General features: G+C 36.2%; 1 protein-coding gene and 1 long non-coding RNA gene across 3 annotated transcripts in view; one reads left to right on the forward strand and one right to left on the reverse strand.

Annotated features, from left to right (window-relative positions):
* The window catches only part of LOC125246875 (mucin-2-like), a 35,896-nt gene that overhangs the window by 12,330 nt on the left and 10,317 nt on the right, over window positions 1-13,249 (forward strand). For both annotated transcript variants that reach the window (XM_048157964.1, XM_048157965.1), the window contains exons 23-28: window positions 509-616; window positions 714-893; window positions 985-1,224; window positions 1,415-1,571; window positions 2,091-2,219; window positions 9,756-10,839. In XM_048157964.1, coding sequence (XP_048013921.1) covers window positions 509-616; window positions 714-893; window positions 985-1,224; window positions 1,415-1,571; window positions 2,091-2,219; window positions 9,756-10,839 — 1,898 coding nt within the window. The remainder of the gene's footprint in view (window positions 1-508; window positions 617-713; window positions 894-984; window positions 1,225-1,414; window positions 1,572-2,090; window positions 2,220-9,755; window positions 10,840-13,249) is intronic.
* LOC125246884 lies at window positions 11,365-11,923 on the reverse strand. Its single transcript, XR_007179984.1, has 3 exons — window positions 11,865-11,923; window positions 11,712-11,819; window positions 11,365-11,495 (listed from the first exon to the last, which is right to left on the reverse strand). It is a non-coding gene; the product is annotated as an uncharacterized LOC125246884 (long non-coding RNA).

Below are 13,249 nucleotides of genomic sequence, written 5' to 3' on the forward strand. Positions count from 1 at the left end.
ACACAAGGCAGTTTTTATCATAAGAAAGTATTAATCATTTTTAAAGGTCAGCTATGGTCAGTGAATGGCTTTCCTGAGGTACATACTGTTTTATTGACGTCTTTCTGTGGTTAAAACACCGATTGAGCGATTACATGAAACGTGATACATTTGGATAAATTATACATTATCTTTCAACATACTTTCTGTTTCATAGAACGGAATTTATTGTATAAATTTTGTAATAGAAGTATCATCCTATAAGCATCCTATGAACAATGTTTAGTGAAGTTTTGTTCAACTGCATCAACTGAAAATCGCGTAGCTCTTCATTAGATTTGTGTGATTTAAGAATAGATATTGTTCATCAAAATGAGAATTGATTAAAAGAATGAGAAATGGATTTTTTTCAACCCAGCCCTAATGGAAAAACATCACATTTTATATAAATAAGTCAGATGAACTGCATATGGGGGTTAATTATATGGCGCATTATAAACTGGAACATCTTTTATTATGTGTTTTCTAGGATTATTGCGATACAAACAACAATCCCTCATTCCGGCTGGTCACAGAGAACATCCCCTGCTCCACCTCCAGCACTATCTGCTCCAAGTCCATCAATCTTTTCTTTGGGGTGAGGTTATTTCATAGATCATAGTCAACACAAGTTTATTACTAAAGCATCCTAAAATTAAACATATATTGTGTCACTAACTATTCAAATCCCACAGAGATATGAGTTGATTTTATCCAAGGAGAACGGAATCAAAGTTGTTGAAGGCAATGGCACAGATTACAAATATCAAATCCATTCTGCGGTCCTATATGTTGTCATAGAGGTCAAAGGTCTTTTGAACTTGATCTGGGACCATAAAACGAGTGTGATGATCCAACTCCATCACAAATTAAAGGTATGCATTCTTTAAAGGTACACTCATACACAAGAACTTTGTACCATTTGTTCAACTACTCACCTAAACATCCACATGACCTCTATGACAGGGCAAGGTGTGTGGACTGTGTGGAAACTTTGATGGCAATGCAAACAATGACTTCATGAAGCACAATGGAGAAGTGGTGACGGATCCAGAAGAATTTGGGAATAGCTGGAAGGTGAAGACCGACTGCCCAGATGTGACAAACGTGAAGCATCCTTGTGACGCAAATCCAAAGCGGCGTCCCTGGGCTGAAAAACAATGCGGAATCATTCTGAGCCCTGTCTTTCAAGACTGCCATTCGCCTGTAAGTAACATTTAAAAAGTTGTGGACAAAATCAAGCCTTGTTCAAGTTCTTTAAATTTAGTTTTTTACTCGTGACTTTCTACTCTATGTGATGCTTAGAAATGCTAAATCACTGCAATGAAATTGATGTGTGTTGCTTAGTACTTAATTTAGTAGCTATTATGGTAACCCTTGAGGTTCCTGTCTCTAGGTGGACTCTGGTCCATACTATGATGCCTGTGTAAGGGACACCTGTGCATGTGACAGCGGGGGCGACTGTGATTGCGTCTGTACCGCAGTGGCAGCTTATGCTGCTGAATGCCGTAAAAAAAAAGTTTGTGTGGCATGGAGGACGCCAGACTTTTGCCGTAAGTTAAAACATTTATTTTGCCTATAAACATGCATTGCAATAGGGGTGGAATGCATTTATTGTACTCCACTGAGTTATTTTATGATCACAAACATATAATGTCATCCACTATAAATTTGTGTTTTTTCAACTATTGACACCTTTAGCTTTTCTAGAAAATGACTCATTTAACTATCTTTCCACAATTTGTCTAATATATAAATTTATTGGAAATAAGACACAATAGAAATGTATGTGATATTTACCCTGATTTTTCCTTTTCTTCACGCAACACTTCTAATACAATATTTTATGTTCTTCAATGACGCATTTATTTCCTTGGTAACCAGTAACTAACATTTGAAACTTGAAATTTGTTGGTCATTATGAAAGGCCAATGTAAAATTACCTTTATTTAATAATGAAAAAAGTTTAAAGTTTTAAATTTAAAAAAAATGCTTGGGTCATTAACTGTGCCTGTGGCTGAAATAAATCTCAAATATAGACATTGTCCTGACTCAAATGATTGTTCTTGCAGCTGTATTCTGTGACTACTACAATGCTCCGGACGAATGTAAGTGGCACTATAAAACCTGTGGATCGACCTGCATGAAAACCTGCAAAAATCCATCAGGAACTTGCTCTGATCAGATTCCTAAGCTTGAGGGTAAGAATTCAGCATTTAAGCATATTTTGACAATATGGCGTATTGAGTGTCACAAAAAAAATTTGAAACTATTTTTTTATTTTTTACAATGACGTTACAAATAACTGAACAATTATTAATGTAGAATGCTATAAGTTAAATATTTAGGGTTTAAAACAACAATGCAATGCAACTATGATTTCAAAGAGTAGAGTGAATTCAGATCGATTGGACCCTTTTTTTTTATTTCAATGGCAAAAACTGTTCCAATCGTTTGATTTTGTAAACTATCCGATACACATAGCTCAATGCTTAACTATATCTCAAACTGGCCGTCAAAGTGCAAAATTGCTACAAATGTAACATCAGTGCAAGAAAAAAAATGTATGCAACTTAAATAAAATACTCAGGAGCAGTCAAAAATACAGGGTAAACTCAAAACACATGCAGTGATCGAGCGAGCAGCATTTATATTGACTGCTCTGATACACCAATCATGAGCTGCTCGTGTGAACACATTGCGGAATATCACCACAACCAGCCTTTTCTATGCGAAAAGTGCACTACTACATTACGATTTTTATTTTCTGTTTGATTAGTGATGTTTTAGGTTCAGTACAAAACTGTGGTGAGACATATTAAACCATAGCATGTCATCTTTGTAATTAAATCAGAAATAGACATTTGATTTAAAGTGCAATAAAGCAACTAATCAATTTAAAAAGGCTATTATTCAGCTTCTGCGTGTGCTTTAAGTCTTCGACGCAGACAGCATTTTAATCTTTGGTTTGTATAACTTACAGTCGACCCATGAAATCCCTAGTGAAAAATAAATATACTAAAATCTATTTGAAATACATTTATTTTATGCTAAGTGTACTACAATTGCATTTACATTTGCATGTACCTAATATAAACACCCTGTAATTGTACTTTTAGTATACTAAATTGGTATACTTAAAGGTGCTACAGAGGATCTTTTTCGTCGACTGAGAAACCAAAGACTGTTAGTGAGTTTTTGAAATGAGCGCATGCGTAAGAACAACCCCCCTCCTTCACAGCTCATTTCGAGGACGAGTGCACGAGTATTGGAACACGAGTGTTTACCACCGGCATTCGCTGTGTCGTGTTAGTGGATTCATTATGTCGGACTCACCGCAGGTAACTCATAATCTGCAGTTGTTACTCCTGTCTCCTGACAAAAACATTGCATGTGGCGCCTGTAGTGTGGAAAGTTACTGGAGCGCGCAGCCGTGCACGTCTCTCACAAGGAACGTGATGGCAGTGATTGACAAGCCAGAGGGCAGATGATCACGTAAACGATTGGCTGATGTTTTTAAGGCCCTACCTCGTGCACAGATCAGTGTTAATTTCGTTAACGAAAACTATGACGAAAAATGTTCGTTGACGACCTTTTTTTCCGTGACTAAGACGAGACGATGAGAGACGACACCAATTTCATTTAAAGGTGCCCTAGATTATGTTCTTAAAAGATGTAATATAAGTCTAAGGTGTCCCCTGAATGTGTCTGTGAAGTTTCAGCTCAAAATACCCCATAGATTTTTTTTTATTAATTTTTTTAACTGCCTATTTTCGAGCATCATTATAAACGCACCGATTTTATGCTGCGGCCCCTTTAAATCCCGTGCTCTCCGCCCACAGAGCTCGCGCTTGCCTTAAACAGTGCCTTAACAAAGTTTACACAGCTAATATAACCCTCAAAATGGATCTTTACAAAGTGTTCGTCATGCATGCGTCGGATTATGTGAGTATAGTATACTGTTATATTGTTTACTTCTGATTTTGAATGAGTTTGATAGTGCTCCGTGGCTAACGGCTAATGCTACACTGTTGGAGAGATTTATAAAGAATGAAGTTGTGTTTATGCATTATACAGACTGCAAGTGTTTAAAAATGAAAATAGCGACGGCTCTTGTCTCCGTGAATACAGTAAGAAACAATGGTAACTTTAACCACATTTAACAGTACATTAGCAACATGCTAACGAAACATTTAGAAAGACAATTTACAAATATCACTAAAAATATCATGTTATCATGGATCATGTCAGTTATTATTGCTCCATCTGCCATTTTTCGCTATTGTTCTTGCTTGCTTACCTAGTCTGATGATTTGGTTGTGCACATCCAGACGTTAATACTGGCTGCCCTTGTCTAATGCCTTTTATAATGTTGGAAACGTGGGCTGGCATATGCAAATATTGGGGGCGTACACCCCGACTGTTACGTAACAGTCGGTGTTATGTTGAGATTCGCCTGTTCTTCGGAGGTCTTTTAAACAAATGAGATTTATATATATAAGGAGGAAACAATGGAGTTTGAGACTCACTGTATGTCATTTCCATGTACTGAACTCTTGTTATTTAACTATGCCAAGATAAATTCAATTTTTCATTCGAGGGCACCTTTAACGATAACGTGACTAAAACTACACGTGCAATATCGTTGACGAAAAAAGACGAGACTGAAATGTGGCTAAAAGACTACACTTGACCAAAATCACTCTTTTGAATTCACTTTTTGTTTTTGTCGAATAAAGGAGACAACACATTACAGACTGTTTTTACGAGCGGACACGCTTACGGTTGCCAGATTTCCCGAATTTAAACCCCTATCAGAACTTTTCTGTTAAAAGAACACGTTTTACTTAATCTTTGCTATCTGGCAACCCGCACACGAGCCCTCTCTACACTGAAGCGCGGATGATCTGAAAACACAGACAAGTAAGCTCATAACAAGGAGTTCAGCGATCTTCATTTGAGATTTTCTACTTAAATTAAAGTGTCTATATTGCGCTGCTCGTTTACTGACTAAATCTGGGACCAAAGTGCAGACTGATATCCAGCAGTGTTTCTCAAACTGACGCGAAAAGTGACGTTCATTTTGATCTTCTCCACCTTAAAATAACATGAAAACTGAACATGTATTTCTAGCAGGTAAAATGTCGTATATACACGACATTCAATCAAATTAACTCATCTTTTGCGGTCAAAACTGAGTGCACCCACACAAGCCAGCATCGCGCTACATTAGTGCTGTTCTCGACAATATAACGTTACCTTTGTAAAAGTGGGGATTAAGCATTACTAGCATGAAGAACAAATATAGACACAGACTGCATGTAGATTTTAGATTAAGATTTAAGATTCTTCGATACAAAAACATACCCTTCTGTGAGTCACTGTTTTTAATGTTGATCATATTATACCAGCAAGAATATTGCCCGAGTATAATATCCCGAATATTCATTTTATACAACAGTTCAACAAACAAAAAGGTAATATTAAGTGATTGTCAGTATTGTCAGTATAAATACTGACAGTATTGTCAGTATTTTTGCTCTATTTTGCAACGAAAGCCACAGCAGAACTGCAGCACACAAGCTGTGTTTTTCGTGAACGAATCTGCGGCTTTGAACGAATCGTCAATGATTCAATGATTCATTCATAAATACAGCCGCTTGCTTTGATACTGAAAGAATGAATGACTCGATGATTCACTCATAAAAACAGTGACTTACCGCCACCTACTGGCGGTTTAAATGTAATATTTAAAAGTATCACTTCGTTTTTATCATCATTGTATTTATTTAATTTTTAAAAAAAATTATTTAAGGCATTATTTATTTTACAAAGTTATTTATAAAGGTAAAAATATTGTCCCTTAATGGAAATGTGTAACTGCAGTCTAAGTGGAAAAGAGAGGGTACACAGAAGTATGTTAAATCCCTCAGGGGGTACAACATTCTAAAAAGTTTGAGAACCACTGAAAGAGGATATGTACAATTGCACAAGTGCTACTGCTAAGAGTGCAATGTCAATACAGTCTGTTACCTTGATTCAAATTTTTCATAAGCTTGAATGAATTGGTCTAAAAAATTATGACTATTTTGTCTAAAGACTACATATAAAATAGCTATCAAAATGAATGTTGGTAACTGTAGTTTGACTAAAGTAATGACTAAGACTTGACAAAAATGTGATGACTTTTCGTCGACTAAAACTAGACTAAAATATGAAAGACTAAAATGAGTAAAATGTGACTAAGAGTAAGGAGCATTTTCGTCTGAAGATAAAGACTAATAATAAATAAATTGTCTTTTATTAGTTAGTAAAGACAGTTTCAAGTAATATTGCAAAAATGTATAAAACAAAACATCCTCTTTAGCACCTTTAATATAAACACCCTGTAATTGTACTTTTAGTATACTAAATTGGTATACTTAAAGTCTGCTAAACTGGAACAAGTATTTTTGTGTTGAAGTCCAACTAAAGATATACTTAAGTATATTTGATTATGCTAAAGTGGAACTATTGCAACTCTTGCATTCAAATTATACATTGATCATACTATCCTCATTAATAGTGATATTAAACACATTTTAGGCTTAATATTTAGAAATATGCATTGTGCATTAAAGAAGAACTGCAAGTAAAGTTTGATTCAAATATTTATGTCAGTATGTCTGTAAATAGTCAACATTTGAAGCGGATCAAAACCCTTCATCAAAGTTGTCCTAAAACCTTCTTCTAAGGACAACTTTGATGAACTTTTTTGATCCACTTCAAATGCTGACTACTGTATATTAATGGGTTTTTAGTTAGTGTGAAATGAATGTAAGCCTATTTTAAATACATTTTGGTAGGGTTTTTTTACTAGGGATAACCACTCCTGTACATCCTTTACATAATCATCAGACGATCTCTTGTCAGTGGACGGACTGTAAAGCTGTAAGATGCGTGATATAACAACCCATGGCGGTAATAAAAAAAAATTAGTTTGTGATCTAGTAAGAAAAAGACGCTGTGTTGCTTGTGACTCGTCAGAACGCAAAACGCAATGTAGCTTTTGGTCTCACTGCAGTGCTACTTGAGCAAAAAGTAGAGTCCCACTTTATATTAAGTGGCCTTAACTACTATGTACTTACATTTAAATTAATCATTTGATACAATGTACTTATTGTGTACATACATGTTTTTACATTGTACTTATATTTTAAAAACACCTGCATGTAATTACATCTGTAATTAATTTCTGTAATTACATTTATAATTACACTGTTGACTCATCCCTTACACCTTACCCTTACCCTTAAACCTACCCATACCACCAAAGCTTTCCCTAACCTTACCCATATCCCACCTCAATAGCAGCAAATGTGTTTTGCAATTCAATATGAACCCAACAAGTACATTGTATTTATTTTTTGATGTAAATACATAGTAGTTAACGCCACTTAATATAAAGTGGGACCAAAAGTAGTTAGCTACTAGAAAAGCTACACTGTTTTAAAAGTAACTTAGCTAATTTCAAAAGCAACTGAAAAATGTAGTTTAGTTAGTAGCATCGCTACTTGTAGCTAGCTACTCCCTAGCATTGCAAAAAAATATATATTTAACTTAATAATGTTGAATAAGATGAGGTTGACAGTATTTTAACATTATTACATACATTCAGGACCGGCGCAACCTATAGGCAGAGCAGGCCATTGCCTAGGGCCTCTGGTTTTGAGGAGGGGCCTCCATAACCGCAACATCCCCTGGACGCTAGTCCACCAGTCAAGAGTGGAGCAAAATAATAGCTTCATTGTTCATTGGATATAGTTGAATTGTCACTTAATGTCGAACTAATAAATGTCGCCTTGTCAGAGTGAGTCCGATGTACTCGCCAAAACGAACACATCCTGTGGGTGATGCGAAGCAAAATGCTAAATAAAGCTTGCCATATAAAGCCTGAAAGAGTAATGATTATGAATGTGACAAAAACAGCAAGGAGACATTTTAATTGTTTATTAATAAACTAATGTTTTCTGAATCAGTGTCGGCTACGTAGATGAAGTTGACATTGCTGACTCTCTTTCATCATCTCCGTGGACGCGCCTAGAGAGAGAATGCACATTTCATTCGGATGATCATCAGAGAGCCTATTTCTTTTCATTTTGAATTATTTAGTTTAAAAGTAGACATTTCAAGCTTTCTATAGATATATTTCTCATGTCTGTGAGGCAAGCAGACACTGAGTTTTGGTTCATTTAGCCTATAAGACAGTTCACGTGCAAGTGATCGCGCCCACGCCTCATGATTATATTGTCTGCTAAATTTGCTTCTTATTTATTAAATCCAGGCAATTGGTTGATGAAACATTGATTAAAATTAAGATACAATTTATATAAAACGAAATTCATTTTAAAGAAAGGCTTTCTACAAAACAAAACTTAATAAAAGTGGTCAAAATCATGTCTGACCCACTCCATGTCTCCCGACATATTGCGCATCTTATGATGCATCTTACTCATGCTGTTCACTTTTCATAATCAAATAGATTAAATTTTAAAATAACATTAGGCCTATTTAAACATAAATATTAAACTAAATACGTTTTCCTTAATAGCTACCAACACGTATAGAACAGTACAGAGAAAATTCATGTCCATTTCATTTATTTAACATATTTAATATTGGGGGCATCCAAGTTATTTGATATTTAAAAAAAAAAAAGAAAAGGAAAAAAAAAGGAAAACAATAGTTACTTTCCCTGGTAATTAGTTACTTTTCTAATAATGTAACTCAGTTATTAACTCAGTTACTATTTGTAAGAAGTAACTAGTAACTATAACTAATTACTTTTTTAATAAAGTGCACTGCATTTGACACATGACTCACAGAAAAGAAAAGACAGAAAGATGTGCACCAATATCAAGTTCCCTTTCACTCTTGAACAAACAATAACACACAGAATTATGCCTGTTTTGTCGAGTATCTTCAGAAGAGTAGTCTTAAAAGAGTTAAATAACATCTGAAATGAACTTAAAGAGTTGTGAGAAAATGAGATGAGCATCAAATCCGCATCATGTCCGGCAGCTGCAGCACTTAAAGTGACTGTAGCCTTATAAACCAGTTACTGTTATGTCTGTCATAATGTTCATCAGTGAACAAAGGAAACAGAGACAATTGCTTTAATAAGGCTTATGTGTAATTTGCATAAAGTGTTTGATAAATTTTTTCAATTACTATATATTTCCTACCTAACAGGTATGGATACATTTATTTAGGGCCAGGCCACAGATAAAAATTTTTTTAAGTTGTTTAATACGGAGACGGACATGACGTGCAGGAAAAAAAATAGTAGGCTAAATCGTGCACACGATTTACTAATTCGTTCCCTCGATTTACTAAAACGTGCGCACGATTTACTGTTTCGTTCCCTTGATTTATAAATCATGCGCATGATTTAGTAAATCGAGGGAATGAAATAGTAAATTGTGCGCACATTTTTTTTTCTTGAGTGTCATGTGCAGGGCTCCATAGTTTAAGTTGTTTCTACATTAATTTGGAGAGTAAAGGTAAAATTATTACAACATAAAAATTAAAGAGAGGAGAAGAGTCGGAGGCCTCCAACATAAATTTTGCCTAGGGCCTCCAAACGTCTAGAACCGGCCCTGCATACATTAGGTACCAAAGTGTCTAGAAGCATCTTCTAAGACCCAAGTCTCATTTTTCTGTCTATTCATGCTTTGTTTTTTTATTTATTCTTTTAGGTTGTTTTCTTCAGTGCCCTTCAGAAAGGCCATATTTCAGGGAGGAAACCATGAAGTGTGTTACAGAGGTAGGATGTAAAGACTGTTTCTATGATGGGAAGTTATTTCCACCTGGATCTGTCATTTACACCACCACAGATGGGAATGGTGTATGTTTCACTGCTCTGTGTGATTCAAATGGGGAAATAATAAGAATAGTGAATCCTGACTGCATGTCAACAACAACACCTTTCACTTTCACAACTACAACTGAAACAACAACACCAACATCAACAGAAACAACATCAACCACTATTACGACAACACCCACATCAACAGAAACAACACCTACAACTTTTACAGTAACAACACCTACATCAACAGAAACAACACCTACAACTGTTACAGTAACAACACCTACATCAACAGAAACAACACCTACAACTGTTACAGTAACAACACCTACATCAACAGAAACAACACCTACAACTGTTACAGTAACAACACCTACATCAACAGAAACAACACCTACAACTGTTACAGTAACAACACCTACATCAACAGAAACAACACCTACAACCATTACAACAACACCCACATCAACAGAAACAACACCTACAACTGTTACAGTAACAACACCTACATCAACAGAAACAACACCTACAACCATTACAACAACACCCACATCAACAGAAACAACACCTACAACCATTACAACAACACCCACATCAACAGAAACAACACCTACAACCATTACAACACCCACATGTCATTATAATTGCATATGGTCGGATTGGATTGATAGCAACACACCCAGTACAGAACCCCAAGGATTCGAAACCGAATCAATCAATGCGTTGTGGGACTCAAAAAGGATTACCTGTCAAAGTCCTAAAGAGATTGAATGTAGGGCAGTAAACTATCCACAAAAGTCCCTGAATGTTTTGGGTCAACTACTGTATTGCAATACATCATTTGGACTGTCATGTTCAAATGAAGACAATGCAGATAGCATGCCACCGCTTTGTTATAATTATGAAATCCGTGTAAAATGTTGTGAAGGCAACATCGACTGTGAAACAACTACTACCATTACAACATCCACATCAACAGAAACAACACCTACAACTATTACGACAACACCCACATCAACAGAAACAACACCTACAACTGTTACAGTAACAACACCTACATCAACAGAAACAACACCTACAACTGTTACAGTAACAACACCTACATCAACAGAAACAACACCTACAACTGTTACAGTAACAACACCTACATCAACAGAAACAACACCTACAACCATTACAACAACACCCACATCAACAGAAACAACACCTACAACCATTACAACACCCACATGTCATTATAATTGCATATGGTCGGATTGGATTGATAGCAACACACCCAGTACAGAACCCCAAGGATTCGAAACCGAATCAATCAATGCGTTGTGGGATTCAAAAAGGATTACCTGTCAAAGTCCTAAAGAGATTGAATGTAGGGCAGTAAACTATCCACAAAAGTCCCTGAATGTTTTGGGTCAACTACTGTATTGCAATACATCATTTGGACTGTCATGTTCAAATGAAGACAATGCAGATAGCATGCCACCGCTTTGTTATAATTATGAAATCCGTGTAAAATGTTGTGAAGGCAACATCGACTGTGAAACAACTACTACCATTACAACATCCACATCAACAGAAACAACACCTACAACTATTACGACAACACCCACATCAACAGAAACAACACCTACAACTGTAACAACAACACCTACATCAACAGAAACAACACCTACAACTGTTACAGTAACAACACCTACATCAACAGAAACAACACCTACAACTATTACGACAACACCCACATCAATAGAAACAACACCTACAACTGTAACAACAACACCTACATCAACAGAAACAACACCAACAACTGTTACAGTAACAACACCTACATCAACAGAAACAACACCTACAACTGTTACAGTAACAACACCTACATCAACAGAAACAACACCTACAACTATTACGACAACACCCACATCAACAGAAACAACACCTACAACTGTAACAACAACACCTACATCAACAGAAACAACACCAACAACTGTTACAGTAACAACACCTACATCAACAGAAACAACACCTACAACTATTACGACAACACCCACATCAACAGAAACAACACCTACAACTGTAACAACAACACCTACATCAACAGAAACAACACCTACAACTGTTACAGTAACAACACCTACATCAACAGAAACAACACCTACAACCATTACAACAACACCCACATCAACAGAAACAACACCTACAACCATTACAACACCCACATGTCATTATAATTGCATATGGTCGGATTGGATTGATAGCAACACACCCAGTACAGAACCCCAAGGATTCGAAACCGAATCAATCAATGCGTTGTGGGACTCAAAAAGGATTACCTGTCAAAGTCCTAAAGAGATTGAATGTAGGGCAGTAAACTATCCACAAAAGTCCCTGAATGTTTTGGGTCAACTACTGTATTGCAATACATCATTTGGACTGTCATGTTCAAATGAAGACAATGCAGATAGCATGCCACCGCTTTGTTATAATTATGAAATCCGTGTAAAATGTTGTGAAGGCAACATCGACTGTGAAACAACTACTACCATTACAACATCCACATCAACAGAAACAACACCTACAACTATTACGACAACACCCACATCAACAGAAACAACACCTACAACTGTAACAACAACACCTACATCAACAGAAACAACACCTACAACTGTTACAGTAACAACACCTACATCAACAGAAACAACACCTACAACTATTACGACAACACCCACATCAACAGAAACAACACCTACAACTGTAACAACAACACCTACATCAACAGAAACAACACCAACAACTGTTACAGTAACAACACCTACATCAACAGAAACAACACCTACAACTATTACGACAACACCCACATCAACAGAAACAACACCTACAACTGTAACAACAACACCTACATCAACAGAAACAACACCAACAACTGTTACAGTAACACCTACATCAACAGAAACAACACCTACAACTGTTACAGTAACAACACCTACATCAACAGAAACAACACCTACAACTATTACGACAACACCCACGTCAACAGAAACAACACCTACAACTGTAACAACACCTACATCAACAGAAACAACACCAACAACTGTTACAGTAACACCTACATCAACAGAAACAACACCTACAACTGTTACAGTAACAACACCTACATCAACAGAAACAACACCTACAACTATTACGACAACACCCACATCAACAGAAACAACACCTACAACTGTTACAGTAACAACATCAACAGAAACAACACCTACAACTATTACGACAACACCCACATCAACAGAAACAACACCTACAACTGTAACAACAACACCTACATCAACAGAAACAACACCTACAACTGTTACAGTAACAACACCCACATCAACAGAAACAACACCTACAACC

This window comes from Megalobrama amblycephala, linkage group LG15, assembly GCF_018812025.1.
Source record: "Megalobrama amblycephala isolate DHTTF-2021 linkage group LG15, ASM1881202v1, whole genome shotgun sequence".
In the NCBI taxonomy this organism is placed as follows: domain Eukaryota; kingdom Metazoa; phylum Chordata; class Actinopteri; order Cypriniformes; family Xenocyprididae; genus Megalobrama; species Megalobrama amblycephala.